The 14,064-nt window shown below is 40.4% G+C and overlaps 2 protein-coding genes across 2 annotated transcripts; one reads left to right on the forward strand and one right to left on the reverse strand.

The window, feature by feature from the left end:
* The first annotated feature begins 5,419 nt into the window (after nucleotides 1-5,419).
* LOC116114569 (zinc finger protein 593-like) lies at nucleotides 5,420-8,379 on the forward strand. Its single transcript, XM_031400717.1, has 4 exons — nucleotides 5,420-5,579; nucleotides 5,702-5,810; nucleotides 6,258-6,320; nucleotides 8,059-8,379. Exons 1-4 carry the CDS (start codon nucleotides 5,495-5,497, stop codon nucleotides 8,159-8,161), a joined length of 360 nt encoding a protein of 119 aa, XP_031256577.1. The 5' UTR covers nucleotides 5,420-5,494; the 3' UTR covers nucleotides 8,162-8,379.
* A 2,585-nt stretch (nucleotides 8,380-10,964) lies between these two features.
* LOC116114562 (ABC transporter B family member 1-like) lies at nucleotides 10,965-13,975 on the reverse strand. Its single transcript, XM_031400706.1, has 3 exons — nucleotides 13,480-13,975; nucleotides 12,626-13,340; nucleotides 10,965-12,438 (listed from the first exon to the last, which is right to left on the reverse strand). The coding sequence occupies exons 1-3, from the start codon at nucleotides 13,788-13,790 to the stop codon at nucleotides 11,149-11,151; spliced, it is 2,316 nt and encodes a 771-aa protein (XP_031256566.1). The 5' UTR covers nucleotides 13,791-13,975; the 3' UTR covers nucleotides 10,965-11,148.
* Between the last annotated feature and the right edge of the window lie 89 nt (nucleotides 13,976-14,064).

Here is a 14,064-nt window from a genome sequence, read left to right on the forward strand (position 1 = left end):
TCGGGAAAGCAGAAGGCAACCGAGCAACATGATGGTTCAGGTAAAAAGAAAATGACCGAGCCCCCGGAGGACTTGAGAAAGTAAAAGATGGCCGAGCAGCAAGCTCGCTCGGGCAAGGAGGTTGTCGTGCAGACTAGTGACCCACGGAAAACAACGGCCCGCTCTAGTCGGTGAGGCGAGTGTTGCTAGGAAGAGTAAGAAAACAGACAAAGAGGCCCAAGTTGCGGTTGATGCACTAATCGATCAACTCCCCAACCATATCGACGTTGGGGCCACAGTGGCCAGGGATTATGTCACCCCGCAAACATTCCATCAGGGACCCGCCTCTCTCCCAGATTTTGGCTTTAACTTGTAGCTATGCGGTGAAAGTACTGGTAGTCCGCCCCCTTTGTATGTTATCCTTGCTTCTTGCTGATTTTTCAGGTTGCCATGGCGAGCAGACTTCTATATGAGGAATGCAGCACCACCTTGGAAGGCACTCACAAAGGGTCGATACTGGCAAAGACAGTGAAGAAGGATGCTTTAGCTAAAGCCAAGGTTACAGAGAAAGTGAAAGAAGCTAAGCAGGCTGAGCTCGAACATCTCATGGAGGAAGTGGCGACCTTTGGGGTCAAGGAAATGGAGTTCCTTGACAAACTTAACACGAGCAAAGCTGCTCGGGCTAAGGCTGAACCTAAGGCAGCGGAGGTCGATAAGTGTTTGGCACAACAGCGAGGTGCCAACAACAAGCTGAACTCCGAGCTCTTCTCGGCCTAGCAAGCTGGGAGGCCAAGCTCAAACAGTCTTCGCTCAACCTTGCCTAGGAGGTGATAGGTCGATAGTAGGCCAAAGCTGAGGTCGAAAAACTCAGGCTTTGAATTGAAGAGCTGAACGAGGCCATCACAACTCGGTCTTAGCAGATGTCGATCTTCCTCATGCAGAAGCTATGGAAGGCTCATCCTTCAATCAGTTTTTCTTTCCTTCCACGAGCTTATCAGAAGGGGGTCGAGAGGATGAAGGTCGAAGCCCAGGGGATGGCTTACGTGTACTCGGATGACTCTGAGGATGATGGCGAGGGCTAGGAAGAGGCCGAGGAAGGCGGAGAAAAGGTCAGGCCCAAGCTGGAAGTTGAGGATATGGTTCCCCTGACCACTCTTCCCTTGAGCGAGACTCCCAACCTTGGTGACACCGCTGCCGTCCCTCCTATCAAGGATCCGTCTCTTTCCCTTGATAGCAAGCTCCCTAGGATCAGTTGAGGATGAACCCCCAACTCCTCCAACGGCCTAAGAGATTGTCTTTTTTTCCTTTTTATTGCCCATTTGTAATCAAACTCAATTGATATACGGAATTTTTTCATCATTTCCTTTTTGAGCAATGGCTATTATATTTCTATGAAGTCATTTAGTTTGTCCTAATTGGACTTTAAGATCCGAATTTGCTCTAAGTCACGCGTAGCTCGCTTCTTTATGAGCTTTTTCAGAATTCTGCGAGAAAATCTTTATGCGACATTTAGCTTCAATTTCGGACTTGTCGTCCTTTTTGAGCTTTCGTCGTCGACTTAGGGCCGATTTTCCTCGATGTGTTTTTACTTGAAAAAGTTCAAGTTTAACTTCGTCGATTTAGGATCTTTCATCCTCAAAGAGTTAGATTTTGGCGTGGCTTTCCTGAGATAAGCTGCCTTTCCGGGGCTCTTGACTTTGAGTTTTCTTTTGGGAAGTCCATCCATTAGGTCGCGATTTATGGATCGGTAATTAAATGCTGACGAACGAATAATACCTCTTTTATTGATCAAGTGTTTTGGCCGTAAACAGCCGTACAACGAGTGTAGAACATAGAAATAAATGGAACCCGAGCTGCTTATTATTAATACCTTTGCAAGTGCTTGGTGTTCCAAGCCCATATTATTGCTTCGTCGTTAAGGTGTTCCAGGTGGAAAGATCCTAGTGTGAGTTTTTCAGAGATCTTGAAAGGACCTTCCCATTTGGGTCTAAGTGCCCCCAAGTTCTAATTTTCAGCACGCAAGTTGGATCTTCCTTGCTGACACTTATTTTTCACATCGTTTTGGTCGACCCTACTGCATGGTCTTCTTTGTGGATGCGAGGATCTATAGTATCCTCGAGCGGTCCGGGGTTCAGCTTGGATTCTATGATGACCATTGTCCTCGAGTGCGGCCATTTCTATGCGGCATTTACAGCTTAGTTATAACATTCTCAAGATTCCTTGGTGCAGCTCTTGATCGTCGCGACTCCCCCGGAAGTCAGAAATCTCATTGCTTGGCAGCGCATTGATGTGACCGCGCTCAAATCATCCAAGATTGGTCTCCCGAGTATAACGTTATACATGGTCGGGCAATCTACCACTAAAAATTCGGCCATCATGTTTTGACCTTTGGTTCTGCCTCTAAGGTTACGGGTAGGTCGATTGTGCCCTTGGGAACTAGGCTATCCCCGGTAAAACTATAGAGCGACGAAGGGCACGCTTTTAGGTCTCTTTCTATGAACCTCATTCCTTGGAAAGCTCTCAAGAAAATGATGTTAGTCGCGCTCTCATTATCGACCATTACCCTTAAGACCCTGGCGTTGCCGATTGTGGTGAGAGGATGCCTCGTACTCATCGACGGTGAACCCTACTACCTCGCTTTCTTGTTTGGGCGGCTTCTACTCACAACTCATTATTCAGGGAATCGAGTTTGTTCTGGCTTCCTAAGCATATTGCTCATGAGCACGTCTCGAGCTCCCTACTATATCAGGTCCTCTGTAGATCATATTCACGAAGAACTCATTGGGGTTTTGCGAGCTGGTTCCGCCTTAAGGAACTTTTTCAGATGACCTTTTCTTATTAGGTCTTCGATGGTGTCTTTTAGAGCTTGGCATTCATTTGTGTTGTACCCGATGTCCTTATGGTATCGACAATACTTCTACCGGTCTCTTATGCCAGGAGCCTCCCTCATCTTTTCTGGAGCAAGCAATCTCTTTGCTTCTCAGGACACTTCGTAGATATAGGCGACGTCTTGAGTGAGGGGGGTATATTCCATATACCACAAGAAAGGCTGCCTATCCCTGCGATTATCCGTTCTTTGTTTCTTCTGGAACCTGTTGCGATCCCTGTCATTGCAGTCTTGGCTTCCACACTTATTCGAAGGGCAATCTTGTCACCTATTCGGGGCCCCTCAGGTCGAGCTTCTGGCCAATGCTGCTAACAAGTTTTCTACTCGCTGGTATTTTGCAGTCAGGCTTACATGATCTTCGCTCTAGAGCCCTTTTCACAGCTCCGTGTTTGGCCTAAACCCTACAATCAGCAAAGTTCGGATGGATTCCTCGAGGGCATCAACGACCTTTGCCTGCTCATTCTGGAACCTCGTTAGGTACGAGGTCAATTTTTCATCCCTCTCTTGACGGATGTTGCTCAAGTAGCTGAGCAGCATTGTGAACTGCCTCCTCGCCTAAAATTGTTGTATGTACAGTGAGGAGAATTGTTGTCAGGAGTTGATGGAGTTTGCCTTGAGCCTCTTGTACCACCTTTTGGCATCCCTAACCAACGTGACTACGAAGCATCGACATTTCGTTAAGTCACAAACCTGATGTAGCTCCATCAGGTCATTGAAATTGTCGAGGTGGTCTCTAGGGTCCCTTTTTCCATCGAACTTGCTTTCTGGCGCCTTGAATCCTTGAGAAAATGAGGCCTAGCGAACGTCCTCTATGAAGGGGGAGCTTACTACCTCTTTTGTGAGGTTGTTCTGGCGAGCTTTCGGATCGTGAAGCATTTTTTGCATGCAATCTAAGTCTTCATTGTGATTGCCTTAGCTGGCTCTGTTAAGTCTTACCTCAAGCAAATGAGTTCGCAAGTCTATCACTTACGAAGCTCCTCTAGTGCGCACATTGATGTGCGAGATTGAGTCATGATGGCTTGGCTGATAAGTGTTATCATGCTTGTCAGTGCGTTGCTCATAACGTCGGTCATTGCCAGATTGACGCACGTGGCTCGCTTCGCGAGCTTGCGGAGATCGATCTTATCTTGGGCATGGGTTAACACCGGCATGCTAACACTGGGGATACTATTAAGCCTCTCGGTGATGCTCGTGGCCTTCAATCTCCCTTTGCGGTTGTTTCCCTGGCTACCTCTTGGGGTTCGTTTGCCTGCGGGACTCGCACTCATGAGCGGAGGGCCGTCAGCGAGGTTGGGGGTGTTGATCGCCCCTCGGCATTGACGAAACGGACCGTCCATTTGCAGAATTCATACTTGTAAGGGGGCACATGGCTGGTCGAAGTTCTGAACAACCGATTGATGACTTCTCAGTTCAGCCACGTTCTATTGCACCGCTTATGCAACCATTGTTCTGATTATCTCTATCAGTTGGCCGTTCTAGGGGCTTGACATCCTTGCGCCTTGATTGTTTGCGGTGTGCTGGGTTGGCAGCACGGGTGGTGGGCGTCCAACGGTCTCTTATTATACCTCTTGGTGAGTTGTCTCCATGTTTTTGAGTTTTCCGGTGGTGGTTTTTGATCTGGTGTGTACCATTTTGGGCCTGGAATAAGTAGGTTGTTGTGAACGTTTGCCAGAATCGTTGAGACGTTGGCGGAAGGCCCTACTTCTAGTGCCAAAATGTTGTTACAAAATTCTGCACCAATCAACGAGATCCGATCGACCTTGCCGGGATCGGAACCAATGTGTGTGTGATTAAAGATAATCAGCGATGGATGTAAAAGATGCAATAAAACTAAAGGTAATGAGAGTTTTTAAAGTGGTTCGGCGAGGTTAACTCTGAAGCCTACGTCCACTGTTTTTGTATTTGCTGTGAGAGCTTACAATGTAATTCTTATAGAAAATTTATAACCTCCTCCTCCCCGTTTAAGGGGGTTTTATAAACAAGATTTATACAAAGGAAAGAGCGAATTAAGGGGATTACAATATATTTGAACCGTAATTTTGATATTCTCAAGATTGGGCGATGTGATTGCTGTTAATCTGGTCATTCCTGTAATATCTAGGATCTGAAGTAATTCGAAGATTGATTGAATGAGCGCTCGGATTGCTTGCGACTAGCTTATGCTGGGTCGAGCTATGGCTCGATGAGCTTCTGTTAGGTTGATCAGTCAACGTTGCCGAGCTGGTTCTAGGTCAAACTATATCTTCGCAATGGCCCTAGCTTGGTGGAAAAATAGCACACAACACCACTAAATCTATTAACTTTGTGTTGGAACTAATTTTTAATTGTAAGTGCATTTAGATATATATGTTGAGACTTGAAACTAGGCTTTCAATTGTTAGAAACAATTTTAATTTAAATGTTTACGGAGCCTTTGTGACAAAGAGCGTAATCGACCCAACACAGGCACATAAACGTCGCCGTGTCGTCCAGAAAAATGATATAAATATTGAACAAATTCCAACTCACCTTCTTTTCTGCCTACTCGATCAATTAATTAGGGTTAGGGTTTTGCAACAAAAACTAAAAACCTCAGCTTTGACATTCTTCAACAACAGAAGCTAAAAATAAGTAAATTCCATTAAAAGAATGGGTAAGTGCCCGAACAACAGGAAGGTGAAGAAGAGAAGATACTCTCACAAGACAGCTCGCCTCACCAAATTCCTTCGCAAAGATATCCTTTTTATTTTTCTTTTAATTTAATCATTAATTTATTTCATTCGGATTCTTGGTTGTCATCTCATACAAAGATTTTCAATTCTGTTTTGTTTTCTTGACTGAGAATTTTGGGTTCACGTGACGATGCCGTTTATGACGAGCTTCAAAAGCGAGATTCCGAGAAGAATCCCTTGCCTTTTGACGAGGATTTGCCTGGGATGGGCCAATATTATTGCTTCCACTGCGAGTACGGTTTTTTTTTTTTTTTTTATTTTGATTTGCGTTGTTATTTTCGAAGCTTTGTTTGGTTGCTGGGAAAGCGAAGTAAAGAATTAACTGTAGTTTAATTTCTTTTTTATTGATAACTGAAAATGATGAAACTTACGCTGAACTATAACTAAGTTTAGTAGAACTAGTTTTTTTATTGTAACTATATTATTGTAGTTTTGGGTTGGAATGTTGTGACATAAAACTTTTATCAAAGGTGAGATACACATTTTTAAACATTCATCTTTTTAATTCGATTTGAAGTCATACAGTTACATCCAACATTGTCAACTAAATAACTTTTTAATTGACATTTTTGACATTTATTTTTGTGCTTTCTTTTAACATGGGTTATGGTTTATTTTTTTAATTCTTTTATATATCTTTTTTGCCTAAGACATGAACTTTTTCTTTTTCTTGTTTGCAGTCGATATTTTGCAGACTTGTCAACGAGGGATGAACATTTTAAGACAAAACGTCACAAGAAACGGTTAGCAACTTTATATCGTTCTTTTCTTTCTATTATTGTTCTGAAGTTGCATTTATTCAGTGTTATGTATTAGTTATTCATTGAGTAATTATTTTGAGAAAGATATGTTATTGCATGTTACTATAAATTTATAGTTTCCTGTAGAACTACTCTGAGTCATGCGTTTATTGTATACCTGAGGCACTGAGTCTCATACACTTAGATTTTATAACTTCTTTTCTAGATATTTGTTTATATTACATTTTTCCATGATCAGAACATAACAAATCTATGTGAACCTTATCACACATATTAATCTCAAAGGATTGTGGAAGATTTTCCTTTAATCAAGTGAATACGGGTGCAAAATGGACTTGTAGCTAGTGCAAAGATAAGCTTAGTAGCCTAAATTGTTGCATAGTGTTGGAGTTTAATGAAACTAGAAAATCATTTTTTTGGAAAAATAAAGGGTAAGAAATGATTTTTATAGAATGAATTGTTTTATACTTGGAAGTTGAATGGAAATAGGAAACACGAAAGAATATCAGTGGATTGTTTTAAACTTGGAAGTTGAATGGAAATAGGAAACACGAAAGAATATCAGTGGATTGTTTTAAACTTGAAAGTTGAATGGAAATAGGAACACAGAATAATATCAGTCCTTACACAATGAGGTTAATAAATTTTCCTTTGAAGGTTGAAGTATAAATATCTGATTTTCTTTTCCCAAACGTAAGTGCTATTCCTCTTTAACCCTTAGATTGCTTGTTCATGTTCTTTTTCCTGGGAATAAGAGATTGAGTGAGGAAAAGAACTTGAGTCGAAAGAGGATTCTTCATTGAGGAGATTGTGTTTGGGTTGTATGTTCTTCTTTCAATAAGTTTATTTATGTTACTATTGATCCTTGCAATATTTTTTTAGACTTAAATGATTCATTATTGCTGATGTTAAAACATGGGTGTACAATCAAGGATTATTGTTTAGAACAAAATTTGTGCACAGGATATGTAATAGTGTGTTGCTCTATTTAAGGGTATTACTTTTGTACTTAAATCTTCTCAGGAAAATTAATAAACCTCTTTGCATTAGGAATGATATTATTCCCTGTTTCGTTTCCATTGAACTATCAAGTTTAGTACAAATCCTTATAAAAAATCGATTTTATTGCCTTTCTTTCTCTCATAAATACTATCCAATTTTATTAAAACTCTTCCATTGTCTAGAAGCATTATACTTTATTTGTCTCTAACTTGGCGAGCATTACAATATTACATTACTTATCAGAAAATTGGCTTTTAGTCAACTGAGATATCCTTTAATCCCCAAGATATCATATTAGTAAACTTTCTGTGACATAAGCATTTCGTGTACCAAACTCCTGAGCAATTAAGCATGGAAAGAAATTTGAGGATCCTGTTGTAATTCTAAGACTTTAAGGGTCATCATTGTACTAATATGTCTGATTAAGAGTGCGTGTTTTTGCTTGTGAATGTTGTAATGTTCCTCAAACGTGTTGTATACCTATTCTTGTATTACTTCGACAATTTATGACTGAATTCTTAAGAGATATTTATACTCATGTATTTTGAGGAGAAGTAAATTGTCTGCACATCTCATTGGAGGAAGTCTGGAGTGAAACCACAAATATGGGTTTCAGCCCCCCACCTTCAAATACTAACGGATGAAACTATTGCTTGCACTTTAAATGTCTTCAAATAATCAAGGAGGATTTATCATTAGACATTAATCTTATATGCAGTTTAAAAGAAATGATGGGGACTAAACCACATACTCAACTTGATGCTGACTTAGCTGCTGGGATGGGCATGCCAGATAATGGTCCAAAGCTTATGTCTATGTGAGCTTTTTTTTTTTTTTTTATGATTCCTTTATGTATGGTAAGATTATGAGTGAGTTAAGTTGGTCCTGATATTGAAAGATATACTCTTTCTTTTTGTAAAAATTTTGTTTTAGCATGACAGTTGTTTTTTTGTACCGGGACAGTTGCTGGTATTGCTGATAAAGAATAGATTAATTTTACTGTATACTAATTCTCAATTGCAGTGTTTGTGATGTGATTTCTTAAGATTAATTAAAATATTGAGTGCTCACACTTGAATTCAATTCTTTTAATCCTCTACTAAGTTGTAACTCTGTGCTTATCATTCTGTTTTTGAATTAATTCTGCTTTGTTGTCAATTTGCATCTTTTTTTCTGGCAAATGATTCCCTTCTTGGATTATGTTTTGTTCTTGCTTGCTTCTTTTATGATATTCTCTTTGAGCACGGTGCTCATTATATGCAGTTTTCAAATCAGGCAACTGATATAAGAACAATAACATTTCATGTTGGATATTCACTTGTCAGTTTGTGAAGATTTAAGTGTTTGCAACTGATTATATTATTTCTGGAGAAAAGGAAACCCAATGTTTATCCATTTTAATATTTGTGGTCCAGTTGAAACTGGAAGTGTACTTGGAGATGTATATTATGGTGGTCTGTTCTTATCATTATTTAGAGAGCCTTCCACAGATTTTCAAATGGTTCCAAATCTGCTATGCTAAGCAGCTAATGGTCTTTGGGTTGTCTTTGGCGTTTGTAATATGGAGCATTTTGTTCAACTCAGAAAGTCATAATTTGATCTGCTAATACCCAGGTCAGTTGGCTTTGATAAAGCCCAACTATTTCATGGGATTAAAACTCAAGGTTGTCTGCGAGGATCCAGCCTTGGTTATTGGCTGGGTTCATCAAGACTGGGAGTCTGACCCTAGGTGTGCTTTGAGACATGCCTTTAAGATATCAACAATACTTAAGAACTAAGTGCATAAATTCTTTCTTTTCCCTTTGGCAAACTGAAAAATTTTTATATCGTTATGTAGTTCAATGATGCTAGGAAGGTGGCCTGAAAGCAGAAGGATGTCTCATAATGTAGAAGACACGGCATTTGGTGTAGAATATGCCCCATAAGGTGTTATTCACCCCATGTTGAATTTACACGATTTGTTGTTAGTCAAATGTTGAGTGAATTTGGATACAAAAGAAGGTGGTTTTTGGGCTATTACCAGTTTTGGCTCGACATTTTTGGACACTTGTCTTTTTTAATAAGTCGGACATCACACCAGAGGTTGAAAGAAAGTTAATAAATTCTGTCTCTTTCGCATGGGAAGAAAGTCTCGTCTTCTTTTATCAAATTAAATTTTATAAACATTTAACTTTTTGGGAGATGAGAAAAACTACAGGGCTTTTCTCTCGGATTTGTATCAGGCATTTGGCGTTGTCAGTAGGCACAACTTTTCTATTTCATTTGCCTTTCGTTTTACAAAGAACAAAAGGCTGAAAATGCCAGCTGCGTTTGATTTTACTTTTCTAAAAACTAAACTTTTATTGATGGCCTGAAAACTTCATCAAACCAATTTGATGGTCCCTTGGATTTCGAAACCCTTAACGTATTTTTTTCAGATATTCCTGTCACTATTATTGTATTTTAGTCCTTACCCTTGTAAATCCAGACAAGGAGCAAGAGTTAGTATGTTATTATTAGCTTTGCGCAGAGTGTCATCTTCCAATACCCCTCCAAAAGAAAAACTCTAAAGCACTTGAGAACAAGACGCGGCGTTCACAAAATGCCTAAACCCGATCTCTTCTTTCGCAACTCAAATCCTTAGAAATCCTTGTCAATCAAAAAGACCATTAGGCCCTTTGGCCTTTATTAAACACCATCATCATCCTGTCATTTTCAAGCCAGTTTCCTTCTCTTTTTCCTCATGCTTGTCCTGCATTATTTCCCACTTCCTCTTTTTAAGTTTCTTGTCCTGTTTCTTCCTCTCTCTGTGTTTTCTTTGTTATCTATCTTTTTAAGAGGTATGCACATGTGCGACCACCATGTGACATTGATTTCAATAATTTTGTTCCCCACAGGCGGTATCATAAATATATACATATACCCAGTTGAGATCATGATCAAATAATTTCAAATATTTCCATCTCTTAAAGTTTGGATTGTGATGTTTATTTGCTCAACATGTTATTCGTTTGAGGTCTACATCGACACCGCCATTAGGTCCATTTACTATGTTGTGATTGATCAGTGTCGGGAAAGTGATGGAATTCTAACTCCTTTCTTTTATGTTTAAATTAGAGACTTATTTGTCATTATAACCACTATCTTTAGGATAACTTTCATTGTTTGCTAGACAATCAAAAAGTTTGGTCACTTGGAGTAGTACTAGTCAAACTTTACAGCATACATAGGTAATACTTTGACACCTTTCTTTCTCAATTATTGTAACAAAGCCATTCCTTAGTGATGCAAGCCACCCCCTTGGAATTTACGTCCACGGCAGCTCGAGATATACCAAGCTGGTAAGACTTTTAACAATCCCATAAAGTTTTTTTACAAGGTTTACCCCACCAATTGTAAGAACCACGAAAGGGTAGATTTCATCCTTAAAATCTACTTGTAGGGAAAGAATGCCCAAGTGGTTATCAACCCGCATGCCAAACATTTTCTTAGTGAATGTGGACTCAACTAGGATCGTTATAATTATTTCAGCAATGCGTATCCATGTTATGCCTGTTGAAAGCAAAGGCAACAACGAAAATGCACTAGGGCTGCCTCTGCGAATTCATTTTGATGGATATGTTATTGTTAATTTGTTATGACCTCTTGGGATGTGAAGGAAGTATGGTCATTATCATTTCCTTAGAAATATTCATAAAGACAATATATAAAATTTAGGTAATACACATACTATACTATAACAAAACATTAAACTGAAAATCAAAACCCAAAAAATCATTAAGGGGGGTATAAGGGAAATAATCTTTTTTCACTTGGTATTATCATAAACTTAGTAAGCTTCTCTATCCTCGTCGTCTTTGGGTCTTGCTGAGGAACTTGAACCTGATGTCATTCCAATAACTTGGCTATGTGTGAACCTCTGTAACTGTATCATGCGGGCGTAACACCCATCAGGATAATTTTTTAACAAATGTGAATGGGAACCTTGTTCTGCAACTTTCCCATCATCAATTACTGCAATGACATGGGCATTCCTGATGGTTGATAATCGATGAGCAACAACAATTGTAGTCTTTCCTGCACATGCGCGGTCTAGAGCCTCTTGAACTGATCGCTCAGACTCAGCATCGAGTGCACTTGTTGCTTCATCTAGCAGCATAAGCTCTGCCTTCCTAAGGAGAGCCCTAGCTATTGCAATTCTTTGTTTCTGCCCCCCAGAAAGTTGAGCTCCTCTCTCCCCGACGAATGTTTTGTAGCCATCAGGCAATCCAGATATGAACTTGTGAGCATTGGCAGCTGTAGCTGCTTCAATGATCTCAGACTCACTTGCTGACTGATGTCCATAAGCAATGTTCTCATAAATGGAAGTAGCAAAGAGGCATGGTTCCTGAGGAACAATTGCCATGTGCCTTCGCAGAGACTTAAGATTGTATTTTCTAATGTCCTTCCCATCAACCACAACCCGTCCAGATGAGGGTTCATAGAATCGCTGTATAAGTGCAATGACTGAACTCTTACCACATCCACTAGGACCTACAAGAGCAAGAGTTTTGCCTGCTCGAGCACGAAGAGAAAGATCACGGAAGATTGGAACATCAGGGCGAGAGGGGTAAGAAAAGTCCACATGCTTTAATTCAACTTCCCCACGAAGACGGTCAGGAGCTGGAGTAGCATCTGGATCATCAGGCTCAATTTCTGTTTTGCGGTCAAGAAGTTCAAAGACTGACCGCATTGCTCGCCCACCTTTGATGAAGTCAGGAGCCAGGGTTAGCGTTTCAGCAGCACCATTGGCGGAGACCATGAGGACCATGAAAACTCGGATTGTCTTTGAGAAATCAGAGATCCCATGCTTCACAAGCCACGAAGCATACCAGAGGCCAAGAGCATAGGAAGCATAAAGAGAAAATTGAGCAACCCCGAATCCACTTCCAGCAATCTGTCCTTTCCAAAAGCAGCGACGTAATGGAATTTCAAGGTTGGAGCAGAACAGGCCAACAATCTTTGACTCTGAATTGAAGGCAGCAACAGTCCTTACATTGGCAATGGCTTCTGCTGCAAGTTGTGTCGACTTGGCATGAGCAGCTTCCAAGTCTCCTGAGAATCCTTGCATGAACATTTTCTGTTGAAAATCCAACAAAGACTTGTTTAGAATAATGTTCAGAACTTTTATTCTAAATAGTGAAAAATAATGGTTCTTGGATTATCAATACAATCATCAATCCCAATTTATCATTTCTAATATAAATCGTCAGCAGACCGAACTTGTAACCATAGATGTATGAGGAATTAGATATGTAAATACAAACCTGCAAAACAGTTGCTGCAACAACAACAGGGAAGACAGCTATGAGAACGAGGGCAAGGCGCCATTGCAAAACAAAACCTGCAGTGCATGCAACTAGCATGAGTGCTGTGTTCTGCACAATCACTGAAATCCTGTCTCCAATGGCTGATCTGACATTGTTGGCATCGAGAGCCAGCCTTGCTGCAATCCTAGCACTCTCATTTTCCTCTTGATCAAACCATGCCATTTCATTTTTCAGCACCGCTGTTAGCATTTTTTCCCTCACACGTTTTGTAAGGTTTTCTCCCACGATGTCCCAAAAGGAATGCTGAAGTGTGTTGAAGACAAGTGCAGCTGATGAAAGGCCAATTAACAAGTAGCAATACTTTGCAATTTGTCTGCTCATGTATGCATGGTCTGGATTGTAGTAGACGCTGAGGACAGCGCTTAAAACATATGCAAAGAAGGCACTTAGGGAGCCACAGATAACAGAGCCTATAGAACCGACTAAAGCATAAACCCATTCAGGAGAATTCATTTTTGCAAGGCGCCAAAATGAACTGGCTTGCTCCTTGAAGGCTAGTTTTTCAAGCCGGTAATTGGGATGTGTGGCATCAAGGGATAGACTAAAATCAGAAGTAGAGAAGTCAGATAGCCTGCGTGAGTATGGTGATCGACCATAGGAGGAGTTTCGGGCAATTATTGGTGAGCTAACTGAGTTCCTGGCACTTGAAGGCCTGTAAATGTAGAACCGTGTTAGAAAACAAGTTTTCAGCTCAATACTTCCCATCAAACCAGACACAATTTAAATGGCATAAAACAAAAATATGTTGTTCCAAGAATTTAATAAAAAGGTGTACAGTTGGTAATATTAACCTTGCACTACTCTTTCTGGCATTGTTGAGAGCGGTTTCATGTGCCATCTCCTGCATTCTGATGAGCTTGGCATAGACACCATTTTCTCCCTTGGAAATCAATTCATCATGTGTTCCAATTTCGGTGACAGTCCCTTGCTGCAGCACAGTTACAAGGTCAGCCTTGCGAATGGTGGAAAGGCGATGAGCAATGACAAGCGTTGTCCTTCCAATCATGAACCGGTCAAGAGCCTCCTGCACTAGTTTTTCTGACTCCGAGTCCAGTGCACTTGTTGCCTCATCCAGTAGCAGGATTGCTGGATTTTTCAGCATTGCCCTAGCTATAGCTATTCTCTGCTTCTGCCCTCCCGAAAGCTGCACTCCTCTCTCCCCTACCTGCCATTTTCAAATTACATTTACCCTTTAGCCTCATAGTTCCTCCACAAAATTCACAGTCATCCATTTGATTTCCCAGGAAAATAGATCAAAACTTTGAAGTTAATAGCATATTAAGTTAATAATATGGGATTTTGTTATGTGGCTGTAAAAAATTCTTCTTCTTGTTACTGTTCTTCTACTCTTTTTTTTCCCTTTTTTTTTTTTTTTT

This window comes from Pistacia vera, unplaced genomic scaffold (genome assembly GCF_008641045.1).
Source record: "Pistacia vera cultivar Batoury unplaced genomic scaffold, PisVer_v2 Contig713, whole genome shotgun sequence".
NCBI lineage: Eukaryota > Viridiplantae > Streptophyta > Magnoliopsida > Sapindales > Anacardiaceae > Pistacia > Pistacia vera.

Coding starts and splice junctions, on each gene's coding strand:
- LOC116114569 (XM_031400717.1), top strand. CDS start 5,495: ATGGGTAAGTGCCCGAACAACAGGAAGGTGAAGAAGAGAAGATACTCT. Junction 5,811..6,257: donor TATTATTGCTTCCACTGCGA/GTACGGTTTTTT, acceptor TCTTGTTTGCAG/TCGATATTTTGCAGACTTGT. Junction 6,321..8,058: donor ACAAAACGTCACAAGAAACG/GTTAGCAACTTT, acceptor TCTTATATGCAG/TTTAAAAGAAATGATGGGGA.
- LOC116114562 (XM_031400706.1), bottom strand. CDS start 13,790: ATGCTGAAAAATCCAGCAATCCTGCTACTGGATGAGGCAACAAGTGCA. Junction 13,341..13,479: donor GCCAGAAAGAGTAGTGCAAG/GTTAATATTACC, acceptor CTACATTTACAG/GCCTTCAAGTGCCAGGAACT. Junction 12,439..12,625: donor TTGCAGCAACTGTTTTGCAG/GTTTGTATTTAC, acceptor GATTTTCAACAG/AAAATGTTCATGCAAGGATT.